Genomic DNA, 14,910 nt, shown 5'->3' on the forward strand with positions numbered 1-14,910 from the left:
ATACATATAAATATACATATAAAAACTTTATATACACATATAAATACGTTTCTCTGGGTAGGATAATTTATGCCAATACATTTTATTGTACAGTTATGAAAAAAATAAAATAAAAACCGCGTGGATTCTAATTTCTGTCCGTATTTTATAGTCTGATTACTGCACCAGAGTTTAAGGGGAATTTACTGTATTTTTCCAGGCACACGTACTGTACAAAAAAGCAAACTGTGAAAGATGATACAGCCCTGACTAGCTTCACCCTTGGCAGAGGAACAGGTCTGATGAGGATGGGGGTTGGTAATGAAGGACAACACAAATGAGGTGACTGCTCTGAGGAGAACGGAATCTATTGCTGCGTCCGGTGTCACTATGTTCATTCGCTCCCACAGTCTCTTTATATCCAGAGGCACCATGCCATAAGCTCCCTGCCAGCCGTCCGCGGGATGTTCTATCAGATGACGGGAGAGATCAGCTGTCAATCACTGGAGGAGGAGATGACCGAACTGATCCAGAGGAAGAGGTAGAACTCTATGTACTGTATTCTATAAAAGACTTTACTTACCATTTAGACAAACTGGGTCTTTGCCTGTTTGTGGGGCCGCAAAGATTTATTGGTTTATAATAATTTCGTGTTACTTTTTGCTTGTTACTTTTTTCTTAATTATCTACGACATGTGGGGGCACAGCGATCTACAACTACGGCATGTGGGGGCACAGCGATCTACAACTACGGCATGTGGGGGCACAGCGATCTACAACTACGGCATGTGGGGGCACAGCGATCTACAACTATGGCATGTGGGGGCACAGCGATCTACAACTACGGCATGTGGGGGCACAGCGATCTACAACTACAGCATGTGGGGGCACAGTGATCTACAACTACGGCATATGGGGGCACAGCGATATACAACTACGGCATGTGGGGGCACAGCGATATACAACTACGGCATGTGGGGGCACAGCGATATACAACTACGGCATGTGGGGGCACAGCAATATACAACTAAGGCAGGGGATTTCTAAACTCGGTCCTCAAGGCACCCTAACAATCCAGGTTTTAAGGATATCCATGCTTGCACATAGATGGTAAAATCAAACTGACTGAGGTACTAATTAAGTCACCTGTGAGTAAGTATGGATATCCTGAAAACCTGGACTGAATGCCAGGAGGACCAAGTATGGGAACCACTGAATGAAGGGATTGATGAATCAAGTAGTGAAAGAAGTGGAGAAGTTGCCCATAGCAACCAATCAGCTTTGTGCAGCATTTATCATGCACAGTCTATGAAATGATTGGCAGGAGCTGACTGGTTGCTATGGGTTACTTCTCCACTGCTCCAACACTTTTTTTACTGATTGATATATTAACCCCTAATTTGTTTAGGACAGAGGTTCGCAACTCCAGTACCACCAGCCAGTCATGTTTTCAGGATTTCTGTCTGAGGAGCAGTGGTGTAACTAGTGTATTTGGAGCCCAGGGCAAGTTAAAAACAAAGCCCCCCAAGTCTGAAAAGTGGGCGTGGCCACATGCCACAGAGCATGACCACTGAAAAATGGGAACATGTCTACATGACACACCACCATTTCTCATCACTCTGGGAACATATCTTTCCCTTCCATATGCAGTAGTAGTGCCCATTTTGCAATGTCCCCAGTAGCAGTGCCCCTAATGCAGTGCCCCCTGTAGTAGTGCCCCTATACAGTACCCCCATTAGTGCACCCTTATTCAGTGCCCCCAGTAGTGCCCCTTATACAGTGCCCCCAGTAGTGGTCCCCCTATGCAGTGCCGCCAGTGTTGCCCCCAGTAGTGGTCCCCCCTATGCAGTGCCCCTTATACAGTGTCCCTAGTAGTGGTCCCCCTATGCAGTGCTCCCAGCAGTGCCCCTTATACAGTGCCCCCAGTAGTACTAGTCCCCCCTGTGCAGTGCCCCCAGTAGTGGTCCCCCCAATGCAGTGCCCCCAGTAGTGGTGCCCCTATGCAGTGCCCCTTATACAGTGTCCCTAGTGGTGGTCCCCACTATGCAGTGCCCCTTATACAGTGCCCCCAGTAGTGGTCCCCCCTATACAGTGCCCCCAGTAGTGGTCCCCCCTATACAGTTCCCCTTATACAGTGTCCCCAGTAGTGGTCCCCCCTATGCAGTGCCCCCAGTAGTGGTCCCCCTATGCAGTGCCCCTTATACAGTGTCCCTAGTAGTGGTCCCCCTATGCAGTGCTCCCAGCAGTGCCCCTTATACAGTGCCTCCAGTAGTGGTCCCCCCTATGCAGTGCCCCCAGTAGTGGTCCCCCCAATGCAGTGCCCCCAGTAGTGCCCCTTAAACAGGTCCCCAAGTAGTGGTCCCCCTATGCAGTGCCCCTTATACAGTGTCCCCAGTAGTGGTCCCCACTATGCAGTGCCCCTTATACAGTGCCCCCAGTAGTGGTCCCCCCCTATGCAGTGCCCCCAGTAGTGGTCCCTCCTATGCAGTGCCCTCAGTAGTGGTTCCTGCCTATGCAGTGCCCCCAGTAGTGGTCCCCCCTATGCAGTGCCCTCAGTAGTGGTCCCCCCTATGCAGTGCCCTCAGTAGTGGTCCCCCCTATGCAGTGCCCCCAGTAGTGGTCCCTCCTATGCAGTGCCCTCAGTAGTGGTTCCTGCCTATGCAGTGCCCCCAGTAGTGGTCCCCCCTATGCAGTGCCCTCAGTAGTGGTCCCCCCTATGCAGTGCCCTCAGTAGTGGTCCCCCCTATGCAGTGCCCCCAGTAGTGGTCCCCCCTATGCAGTGCCCCAAGTAGTGGTCCCCCCTATGCAGTGCCCCCAGTAGTGAACCCCCTATGCAGTGCCCCTTACATATATAGAACAAAGACACACAAAAAAAAACTTACCTGAATCCCCGCTCCTTCGCCCGCACTTTCAGCTCCTCCGTCCTCCTGCTCGGCACTATGGGAGAGATGTCATGACTTAAAATGCTCACTTTAAATACATGATTTTGTGTTTAAGCATACACTACTGCAGTCTGCAGAGGTTCGCAAACGCAGTCCTTAAGGCATCCCAACAGGTTATGTTTTAGAACAGGGATGGAGGACCTCATGCCCGGGGGCCGTATAAAGCCCGCGGAATCATTTGGTCTGGCCCTCTGAGCTTTTTTTTCTGCTAGCCTCATCTGGCTAACAGAATGTCTAGAATGGCACCCTACAGCCAGAATCTCTGCATCAATGCCGCCTGGAGCATCCTTATTACGCTTCAGATGGCCACACCGCTGCCCTTACAGCTCCCCGGAGCATGCTCAGGATACTGCAGGCATTGCTGTAATCACCGGCGATTGTGGCCACGCCCCATGTGACATCATAAGGAGAGGGCGTGGCCTGCACTGGGTCCTTGAATAATATTATATATAAAAAAGGTATGGTTGAGCATAGGTGGATAAAGCTGAAATAGTACAAAGGTGAGCAGTAACTGCTAGAGGTAAAAAAAAATGTGAGAAAGATGAGGATTTTATAATACAGATGGAAGAAATGTTAAATAATTTCAGGAGACGAGGATATCCTGATCTACTACTCAGTGAAGCTTCCTCTCTCCTTAGACCTAAATTGTTGGGTGTAGTAGAAGGTCCTAGTTTACAACAAGAGGGTACTCATAACACTAGTGGGAACAAACCATATTTTCATGGTAGGAGGGAAATTGAAAGAGTAGCGAATAAAGAATTTATTCCCTTTATTTCTAAATTTAACAACAAGTCAAGAAAAATAAAAGTATTTTGAAAACCAATTATGAGATACTCAAACGAGATCCTGTTTTATCCAGACATCTGCAAGAGACCACCAACATTGTATTTAGGAAAAATATAAACCTTAAAAATATTTTAGCTCCTAGTGAACTTAGTGCCTGATTCAAACCCACTCGCGAGCGGCTGTCCGCTCGCAAGTGGGTCGATGGTGTGCACTGCGCATGCGCACGACGGCGGGAGCTCCGTCGTGCACATGCGCCAGACGTGACGAGCGAAGGACTTTCCTTCGCTCGTTGTGTCTGATCAAAGGGGGCGTGCTGTCGATGTTGATTGACAGCACGCCCCCTTCGGTGGGCGTGCCTCCCTGACAGGGGCGTTCCCAAGGGAACACCTACCGTCAGAAGCCGGCCCACTGACATCACTAGTGATGTCAGTGGGAGTGATTTTGGCTCTGATAGAGCCAAAATCACTCCGGGCCTTGCGGTTGAAAACCTCAACCGCAGGCTCCGGCTCGCAGTTTCGATGGTCGCGATGGTCAAAGCGCTCGCTCTGAATGAGGGCCGTCCTCCATAAAAATGGAGCTTCCTCCTGGACGCTCGTATAGCTGTGAGTCACCACCCACAGCCTATAAGAGCGTGCAGGTTGATGGTCGCGATGGTCTTGACCATCGCGACCATCGCCACTGCGAGCCGGAGCCTGCGGTTGAGTTTCTCAACCGCAAGGCCCGGAGTGATTTTGGCTCTATCAGAGCCAAAATCACTCCCACTGACATCACTAGTGATGTCAGTGGGCCGGCTTCTGACGGTAGGCGTTCCCTTGGGAACGCCCCCGTCTGGGAGGCACGCCCCCGGCACACCCACCAAAGGGGGCGTGCTGTCAATCAACATCGACAGCACGCCCCCTTTGATCAGACACAACGAGCGAAGGAAAGTCCTTCGCTCGTCGCATCTCGCGCATGCGCACGACGGACCTCCCTCTGTCGTGCGCATGCTCAGTGCACACCATCGACCCACTTGCGAGCGGACAGCCGCTCGCGAGTGGGTCTGAATCAGGCCCTTAGACAGGATAATAAGGTGTCAACACCAAGTTCTTGGCTCCCAAAATGACCTCGTGGATGTTATAAGTGCAATAAATCCGTGTGCCTAACTTGTAGATATGTTCAAAATAAGTACATCACAATTACATCCACCTCAACTAAAATGACGTTCCCAATTTCACAATACGTGAACTGTGAATCGGTGTACTGTATTTTTGTTCTGGAATGTCCTTGCTCTTTACAATACGTAGGTAGAACAACGAGATCAGTAACAACTAGATTTAGAGAGCACAGATACAACATCGTAAGAAAAATACAAAATCACAGTGAGCCTCGGCACTTTGCACAAACGCATGGAGGATGTTCCGACAGGCCTTAAACTCACAATTGTAGAACAGATATTGGGAACTAAAAGAGGTGATGATACATTTAAAAGGCTGTGTCTAGGGGAATCCTCTTGGATTCTTAAATTGGATACTCTACACCCAAAAGGCCTAAATATAGCTTTGTATTTTACTTGTTTGAAATGATCACTCATCTATTCACCTCTATAGGGAAACACTATTCAACTACATTTCTGCCTATATACTAAGGGTGTGCACCGGCCACTTTTCGTGTTTTGTGTTTTGGTTTTGGATCTGGATCTTTCTTCGTGTTTTGGATCTGGATTGGTTTTGCCAAAACCACCCTTCCGTGTTTTGGGTTCTGGGTTTTGTGTTTTGGATCTGTATTTTTTTTTTAAAAAGCATAAAAACAGCTAAAATCACAGAATTTGTTGGTTTCTCGGCTCCTATGCTATTATTAACCTCAATAACCTTAATTTCCACTCATTTCCAGTCTATTCTGAACACCTCACACCTCACAGTAGTGTTTTTATGTCCAAAAGGTTGCACCGAGGTAGCTGGATGACTATGCTAAGCGACACGAGTGGGCGGCACAAACACGTGACCCATCTAGGAGTGACACTGCAGTGGCAGACAGGATGGCAGTTAGAAAAACTAGGCCCCAAACTGTACATAATGCAAAGAAAAAAAAGAAGTGCAAGATGGAATTGTCCTTGGGCCCTCCCACCCACCCTTATGTTGTATAAACAGGACATGCACACTTTAACAAATCAATCATTTCAGCGCCAGGGTCTGCCACACAACTGTGGCTGAAATGATTGGTTCGTTTGGGCCCCCACAAAACAAGCTGGCAATTAATGTGTCCCTGCACAAACTGGCTCTACGGAGGCAAGATGTCATCCTCATCCTCCTCATCCACCGATTCCTCACCCTCTTCAGTGTGTACATCCTCATCCTCACAAAGTATTAACTCGTCCCCACTTGAATCCACCACCACAGGTCCCTCTGTACCTTCTGGAGGCTGGTCTCCCTGGAAGAGCTGATAATTCATTTTGATGAACATCATCTTCTCCACATTCTGTGGAAGCAACCTCCTACGCCTTTTGCTGACAAGGTTCCCGGCTGCACTAAACACTCTTTCGGAGTACACACTGGAGGGGGGGCAACTCAGGTAAAATAGAGCCAGCTTGTACAGGGGCCTCCAAATTGCCTCTTTTTCCTGCCAGTACAGGTATGGACTGTCTGACATGCCTACTTGGATGCTGTCACCGATGTAATCCTCCACCATTCTGTCAATGGTGACAGTATCATATGCAGTGACAGTAGACATGTCAGAAATTGTTGCCAGGTCCTTCAGTCCGGACCAGATGTCCAAACTTGGTCCTGCCTGCCCTGCATCACCGCCAGCGGGTTGCTTAGGATACCTAAGTTTTTTCCTGGCAGCCCCAGTTGCGGGAGAAAATGAAGAAGGAGCCGTTGACGTGTCACGTTCCGCTTCAGCTGACAGTGTGTTCACCAGCAGGTCTTTGCACCTCTGCAGGCTTGTGTCGGCCGGAAAGAGAGACACCACATAGGCTTTAAACCTAGGATCAAGCACGGTGGCCAAAATGTAGTGGTCTGATTTCAACAGATTGACCACCCTGGAATCCTGGCAAAGCGAATGAAGGGCTTCATCCACAAGTCCCACATGCCGAGCGGAATCGCTCCGTCTTAGCTCCTCCTTCACTTTCTCCAGCTGCTTCTGCAAAAGCCTGATGAGGGGAATGACCTGACTCAAGCTGGCTGTGTCTGAACTGACTTCACGTGTGGCAAGTTCGAAGGGCTGGAGAACCTTGTACAACACGGAAATCATTCTCCACTGCGCTTGAGTCAGGTGCATACCCCCTCCTTTGCCTATGTCATAGGTGGATGTATAGGCTTGTATGGCCTTTTGCTGCTCCTCCATCCTCTGAAGCATATAGAGGGTTGAGTTCCACCGCGTCACAACCTCTTGCTTCAGGTGATGGCGGGGCAGGTTCAAGAGTGTTTGCTGGCGCTCCAGTCTTCGGCACACAGTCGCTGAATGGCGAAAGTGGCCAGAAATTTTTCGGGCCACCCAAAGCGTCTCCTGCACGCCCCTGTCGCTTTTCAGAAAATTCTGCACCACCAAGTTTATTGTGTGAGCAAAACATGGGACGTGCTGGAATTTGCCCAGATGTAATGCCCGCACAATATTGGTGGCATTGTCAGATATCACAAATCCCCAGGAGAGTCTAAGTGGGGTAAGCCACTGGGCAATGATTTCCCTCAGTTTTCTCTAAGAGGTTGTCGGCGGTGTGCCTCTTACTGAAACCGGTGATACACAGCGTAGCCTGCCTTGTAACGAGCTGGCGTTTCTGAGATGCTGCTACTGGTGACGCTGCTGCTGTTGCTGCGTAAGGTGATACATCTACCCAGTGGGCTGTCACAGTCATATAGTCCTTAGTCTGCCCTGTTCCACTTGTCCACATGTCCGTGGTTAAGTGGACATTGTGTACAACGGCATTTTTCAGGACACTGAGGACACTTTTTCTGACGTTTCTGTACTGTCTCGGTATCGCCTGCCTAGTGAAGTGGAATCTAGACGGGATTTGGAACCGGGGACACACTACCTCCATCAATTGTCTAAATCCCACTGCACTAATGGCGGATACCGGACGCACGTCTAACACCAACATAGCAGTCAAGGCCTCAGTTATACGTTTTGCTTCAGGATGACTGCTGTCGTACTTCATCCTCCTCGCTAAGGACTGTTGGAGGGTCAATTGTTTAGTAAAAGTAGTGGTGTTCCTTCTTCCTCTCTGGGATGATGAACGACTCCCAGCAGCAGCAACAGCAGCAGCGGCAGCAGTAGGCATAGCAATGCAGGATCCTCCAGAGGAATCCCGGATAGGAGAGTCAGTCATGCCAGTGACATGGCCTGCAGGACTACTTCCGATCCTGACTAAGGAGGAAATTGACGAGGAGGGAGTTGACGGTGTGGTTTGCAGGCGCTTGGATACAACAGGACAACGGGATTTAGGTGTCCCTGGACTGCTTACGGTCTTAGCCAAAGTTTCTGAACTTGACAGTAACTTTTTATGAACGCACTGCAGGTGCCGTATAAGGGAGGATGTTCCTAGGTGGTTGACGTCCCTACCCCTACTTATTTCACCTTTACATATGGTACATATGGCAAGACAGTTGTTGTCCGGATTTGGATAGAAATATTGCCAGACCAAAGAGGTGGAATGTTTGGTCTTCTGCCCAGGCATGACCGTGATGGGCTTTTTCATCCCATGGACAACAACTGTCTCCCCCGGAGCCTGATTTAAACAAACCACATCACCATCAGAATCCTCCTCGCCAACTTCCTCCTCAGCGCCAGCTACACCAGTATCCTCATCCTGTTGTACTTCAACAGTGACATCTTCAATTTGCATATCAGCAAGTGGACTGTGGGTGCTCCTTTCAGCACTTGCAGGGGGCGTGCAAATGGTGGAAAGAGCCACCTCTTCCCGTCCAGTGCTGGGAAGGTCAGGCATCGCAACCACCACCACACTTGGACTCTCCTTGGGGATTTGTGATATCTTCTTAGAAAGCACAGTTCTTCGCTGTGCTTTTGCCAGCTTAACTCTTTTGATTTTTTTAGTGGGAGGAGGGCTTCCATCGTCATGTGAAGCTGAACCACTAGTCATGAACATACTAGGGATCGACCTTAGCCGTTCCTTGCCACTCCGTGTCGTAAATGGCATATTGGCAAGTTTACGTTTCTCTTCAGCTGATTTAAATGTCTTTTTCAAGGACATTTTCCTGAACTTTGCCATTTGGGATTGTATGTGCCCTCTACTATGACATTGGGCATCGGCCTTGGCAGACGACGTTGATGGCATGTTATCGTCTATGTCATGACTAGTGGCAGCAGCTTCAGCACTAGGAGGAAGTGGTTCTTGATCTTTCTCTATTTTATTTTTATCGGAGAAAGTTTGGTCCTCCATTTATGTTATATCGATTTGATATATACGTGCGGCTAAACACAGAAAATAATTTTTTTTTTGGTTTGGACTGGAGTGTACTTGCGGGGGTTACAGCACCCTTAACGGTCAAGCCAGCCGGCCCTTTACTTATGACACAGGCGCACGCTTGGCACTACTTTGTTGATGCACGTGCGGCTACTGCGCACACAATTCACAAACACAGAAAATAATTTTTTTTTGGTTTGGATTGGAGTGTACTTTCGGGGGTTACAGCACCCTTTAACGGTCAAGCCAGCCGGCCCTTTACTTATGACACAGGCGCACGCTTGGCACTACTTTGTTGATGCACGTGCGGCTACTGCGCACACAATTCACAAACACAGAAAATAATTTTTTTTTGGTTTGGACTGGAGTGTACTTTCGGGGGTTACAGCACCCTTTAACGGTCAAGCCAGCCGGCCCTTTACTTATGACACAGGCGCACGCTTGGCACTACTTTGTTGATGCACGTGCGGCTACTGCGCACACAATTCACAAACACAGAAAATAATTTTTTTTTGGTTTGGACTGGAGTGTACTTTCGGGGGTTACAGCACCCTTTAACGGTCAAGCCAGCCGGCCCTTTACTTATGACACAGGCGCACGCTTGGCACTACTTTGTTGATGCACGTGCGGCTACTGCGCACACAATTCACAAACACAGAAAATAATTTTTTTTTTGGTTTGGACTGGAGTGTACTTTGGGGGTTACAGCACCCTTTAACGGTCAAGCCAGCCGGCCCTTTACTTATGACACAGGCGCACGCTTGGCACTACTTTGTTGATGCACGTGCGGCTACTGCGCACACAATTCACAAACACAGAAAATAATTTTTTTTTTGGTTTGGACTGGAGTGTACTTTAGGGGGTTACAGCACCCTTAACAGTCAAGCCAGCCGGCCCTTTACTTATGACACAGGCGCACGCTTGGCACTACTTTGTTGATGCACGTGCGGCTACTGCGCACACAATTCACAAACACAGAAAATAATTTTTTTTTTGGTTTGGACTGGAGTGTACTTTGGGGGTTACAGCACCCTTTAACGGTCAAGCCAGCCGGCCCTTTACTTATGACACAGGCGCACGCTTGGCACTACTTTGTTGATGCACGTGCGGCTACTGCGCACACAATTCACAAACACAGAAAATAATTTTTTTTTGGTTTGGACTGGAGTGTACTTTAGGGGGTTACAGCACCCTTTAACGGTCAAGCCAGCCGGCCCTTTACTTATGACACAGGCGCACGCTTGGCACTACTTTGTTGATGCACGTGCGGCTACTGCGCACACAATTCACAAACACAGAAAATATATTATTTTTTTAGCACTTGGGGGGAGCACCCCTGATGGACAGAGCACCCCCTGGACAACACTACAGCACCCCTTTAGGACTGGGACACTGCACAGGACTTTGGAGTGGATACAGCCCCTATGGAGAACTGACTGCACAACACAGTCCAGCCAGCCCCTACGGACTTTGAAGTAGTGGACACAGCCCCTATTAACAACAGCAGCACAGCACAACACAGCCAGCCCCTATGGACTTTGAAGTAGTGGACAACAGCAGCACTACACTACACTACACTACACAGCCCTAACTCCCACCCTCCCTCTTCACTGTCCACAGCCGAGTGAGAAAATGGCGCCGACGCGGGAACCTTATATAGGATCCAAAACCCACGAGACTCGGAAGGCGGGATGATGACGTTTTGCCTCGATTTCAGATCCGAGTCAGGCGGGAAAAGTCGAGCCTGACTCGGATTGGACTTGGATCGGGGGGCTCGGGGGGGTTCGGATTTCAGAAATCCGAACCCGCTCACCCCTACTATATACATAATCCTGCAGGAGGACGTCCGTCACTGCAGGTTATTATGTATTATATACTATCATGCATTCTGTATGCAGTTTTGCCTTCCTACAGTATTAGAGTTGCCTAATATACAACCCCTCTCAGTTTTTATCTATACAATTGGGAGAACTAGTTGTGGGGATATACATAAGAGCAATCTTTCTATTTTGAAGCTAAGCAGAGTGGAGTCTGGCTGTTGTTGGGATGGGAGACCATTAGACCATGTTTCCTGAGTTAGGCACCTACACTTTATGGCACAGGTTCTCAAACTCGGTCCTCAGGACCCCAAACAGTGCATGTTTTCCAGATCTCCTCAGAATCACAAGTTAAATAATTAGCTCCACCTGGGGATCTTTTAAAATGTGTGAGTAATGATTGCACCTGCTGGGTGACCTACAAAATGTGAACTGTGTGGGGTCCTGAGGACAGAGGGCTATGCGCTCGCAAGCGTCGATGGTGGCCCAGGACGCATGCACACGACCGAGCCGGCTCCATCGTGCGCATGCGCGAGACCCGGATAGCGACGGGTAAACCGTCGCTCCGGGTCTCGTACCAAAGGGGGCGTGCTGTCGATGTTGAGTGACAGCACGCCCCCTTTGGTGGGCGGGCCCGGGGCATGGCTTCCCAGATGGAGGCGTTCCCATGGGAACGCCTACCTTCTGGGGCCGGCCCCACTGACATCACAAGTGATGCCAGTGGGAGTGCTTTCGGCTCTGGTGGAGCTGAAAGCAATCTAGGGCTTGCGGCATCTCGACCCTACCACAAGGGTCTCGTTGCAAGCCCGATGGTTGCGATGGTCTTGACCATCGCGACCATCTTCCTGGCCGCTCGCTATAGCTGTGGGTGGTCACCCACAGCTATGCGAGCGGCCAGGAAGCCGCTCTAAAAATACAGGAGGCCCACCCTGATTCAGAGTGTCCGGCTCTGAATCAGGCCCAGAGTTTGAGAACCACTGCTTTATGGGAATAGTATTTTACATCAGGCTTGCCGACATTTACCTCCCTTCTTCCGGGAGGGAGCTGTCGGGCTTACACTGCTGGGGGTGTGATGCGGTGAAAGGGGGCGGGGCCCAGCTGGTGACACGTCATGGGGGCGTGACAGCGTGATTGCGTCATTGTGGCTCCGCCCCCTCTTCACAAAGCCGTGATTAATGGCATTGTGCAGCCGGGGGTGGAGCCACGATGACGCGATTCAGCGCGAATCGCGTCACTGGCCACCCGCTGCCGGAGATTATACTTACAACCAAAGGGGGGTGCAGACACGTCGCCGGGGGCCCTGGACTTTTTGCCTCCTTCGCCTGTTTTCCAGGCAGAAAAGTATTGCGCGCATGCCCGCTATTCCCCATATTCAATTTCAAAGTAGGCGAAATCGGGAACTGGCAAAATTTGGATCCGAGAAAAAAAATTTGAGTTTTTGGGAAATAATCCTAGGACCCCCCTAAAGATGTCCAGACATGGGGGATCACTATGGGTACCCCCATTTTTGCCTGCAGAAGAAAGTCGGGTTTTTATATAGCCGCGGCAGATGCATAAATACGGCTTTGAAGAAGGTGATGCAGAAGAGCATTTAGAAGTTTTTTTTGGGGGGGGGAAATAACTATGGCCATCATATTTGGGGTACATGAAAACGGGTGGAAGCATATTTTTAAGTCCCTTAAATGTTTTTTAAAAATTCTGCAAAAATGCACCTGTTGCTACTCCCGCAATGAGGAAAACACCGGCCCCTCTGGACTCCATTCCACTAATTTAGAAGTGTGAACCCTATTTATTTATTTTTTATTTTTTTAACCCCAAAATTTAAATACATTTTTTGGGGTGTCCTGATTTTTTTTTTTTTACCTTTTTTTCAACACAGAACATTTTTTGGGACCATTCTCAGGGGTGCAGGCTATTTTTTTAAGCCTGCAATCCTAAACCCCAATTCTGCACTTTTTTTCTCCAGTCTTATTATCCCCGTTTTTTTAACCCTGACTTTTCGCACCGGCGAAAAGTCAATGTACTTGAATACGGGGATATTGGAAATAGCCGAAAATGTTATCGCCGATAACGTCTTTTCACCTCAAATTAAATACTGACCATAGTATTATTTACTCCTAACTCCTAAATTGGCACCTAACACTTGGTTGCTGAGACCCTGCTACTTGTGTTATGCAGCTATGTGTATTAACCATGTCCTTGTCCTGCATTGTTTTGCATTAGTATTACTGTTTTACTTGTGTGCTCATTTATGTACTGTGTAAGGTGCTGTGGAACCTTTGTGGCGCCATATAAATAAAGGATAATTATAATAATAAGTGGCTATTACCGGCTGTTACCAGAGGCAACTGATCCCCACGGGGAGGACTCAGTGCGACCAGTGCTGGGATACCACACCAGGAGGAGAGACATACAGCGGAGGCACACTGCCGCCATCCTCCACAAATTATACGGGGAGGCAGACACTAATATTGAGTGAAAGCATTTCCTCTGGATCCCATACACTTAAGCTAAAGGAAACCCAATTTGTGCTTTTCAACTTTCCGGTGAGCATCGCACACAATGGACCTGATTCAGAGCCGCTCGCTAGATGCGATCGCTCGCCCTCAGTGTATGCAAAGTGATGGCATGGCAGGCGCTCCCTCGGAAAGGCATAAGCACGCCCACTTTGTCTGTGCGAGCGATCACTTTGTGTATGCAGATGCCCATTAGCGAATGTAGAGACGCCCAGTAGCACACGTCATCTCCAGGAAGTGTATTAAAACATTGGTACATCGAGGTCCATCGGAAGCTAACGCAGCGCTTGTGGTTGCCTTACCTTACCGCAAGCACTGTGAGGATTTCTGTGTTAAAAAAAAAGCTGGTGACGTGTACTATGACGCTGTCTGTTAATTATGCATGCCTTAGAAATGGCGTTGCAACACTCAGGCACGCCTGCGTTCGCACCTCCACTCCCCCGTTATTAGTGTCCTGCCCCTGTTACCACCCACAAACGGCCTCTCCTGTCACTCATTACACTGGACTGTCTTTGCTTGGCGAGCTATCAGATTCCGATCGCTCTGAGTAGTTTGCGCACGCGCAGTACGGAGCGCGTGCATGCGCGGTCGCTTAACATCGGCCACGTACGAGCAAGCGGCTGCTTGCTACCAGGTCTGAATGAGCTCCTATATTATGTACGCAACTAAACTATACAGGAGACTGTGACTAATTGCATTTCTTTAGTGAGGATTTATACTCAAGTTACCTGGTTTCATATTTTACATCGTTTTATACAAGGACCGATTTAAGCCCAAGGGACACTATTTTATACATGTATGTTTTATTATGTGGTAGATTTGTTATATCTCATATGTGTCAAAATTGCTAACTTTGATTATATTAAATTTGTTATATTTTACTAAGAGAAGCCTTGTCTAAATATTTTGTATCAAAGTCAAGTGGTTATTACATTGTAGTAAATTTTAGTAAGCTTCACTCTGAAGCGCAATCCAACAATCTTTTGGGTCTATTTAGTTTAGAGGTAAAGAAAGAAAATTTAGGTTACTGAAAAATAATGCGCATTTCAGAGTTATAAAGAAAAGCCTTCTTCAGGGAACAATTAATGGGTGAAGAACTTACAGCTGTTCTATAGCAATGAATAAGAGGCTGTCTGGGATATGAAGGAGGTACTGAGGGATGGAAGAAGGGCCCTCATTCAGAGCCGTTCGCTATTTGCGTTCGTTCGTTCAAAAACAAGGGGGTGGCTATTCAAATGATCCGTTCGCACATTGCAGTCTGTTCACACCTCTAAGTCTGAACGAGCGAGCAAAACATACGCTCGTTTATTTGTTAAAAACGCCCCCTGGCCGCTCGCACCATACGTCATGTCCGCTATTTATTAGATTAATCGAGTACATCGAACAGGATATGAACTGCTCGCTATTCTTGTGGTTGATTTTTTCAACCGCTATTTTGCGAGCAGTTCTGAGTTAAAAAAAAACAAGTGACGTGG

At 48.5% G+C, this 14,910-nt stretch overlaps 1 protein-coding gene across 2 annotated transcripts in view; it reads left to right on the forward strand.

Annotated features, from left to right (window-relative positions):
• The first annotated feature begins 347 nt into the window (after positions 1 to 347).
• Positions 348 to 14,910, forward strand: part of LOC148477857 (transient receptor potential cation channel subfamily V member 6-like) — a 62,824-nt gene continuing 48,261 nt past the window's right edge. For both annotated transcript variants that reach the window (XM_088456092.1, XM_088456093.1), the window contains exon 1: positions 348 to 520. In XM_088456092.1, the coding sequence (XP_088312218.1) occupies positions 444 to 520 (77 nt within the window). In that variant the 5' untranslated portion in view covers positions 348 to 443. The remainder of the gene's footprint in view (positions 521 to 14,910) is intronic.

The sequence above is a fragment of the Taudactylus pleione genome, unplaced genomic scaffold (assembly GCF_031769625.1).
Source record: "Taudactylus pleione unplaced genomic scaffold, aTauple2 ptg000685l, whole genome shotgun sequence".
Taxonomy (NCBI): domain Eukaryota; kingdom Metazoa; phylum Chordata; class Amphibia; order Anura; family Myobatrachidae; genus Taudactylus; species Taudactylus pleione.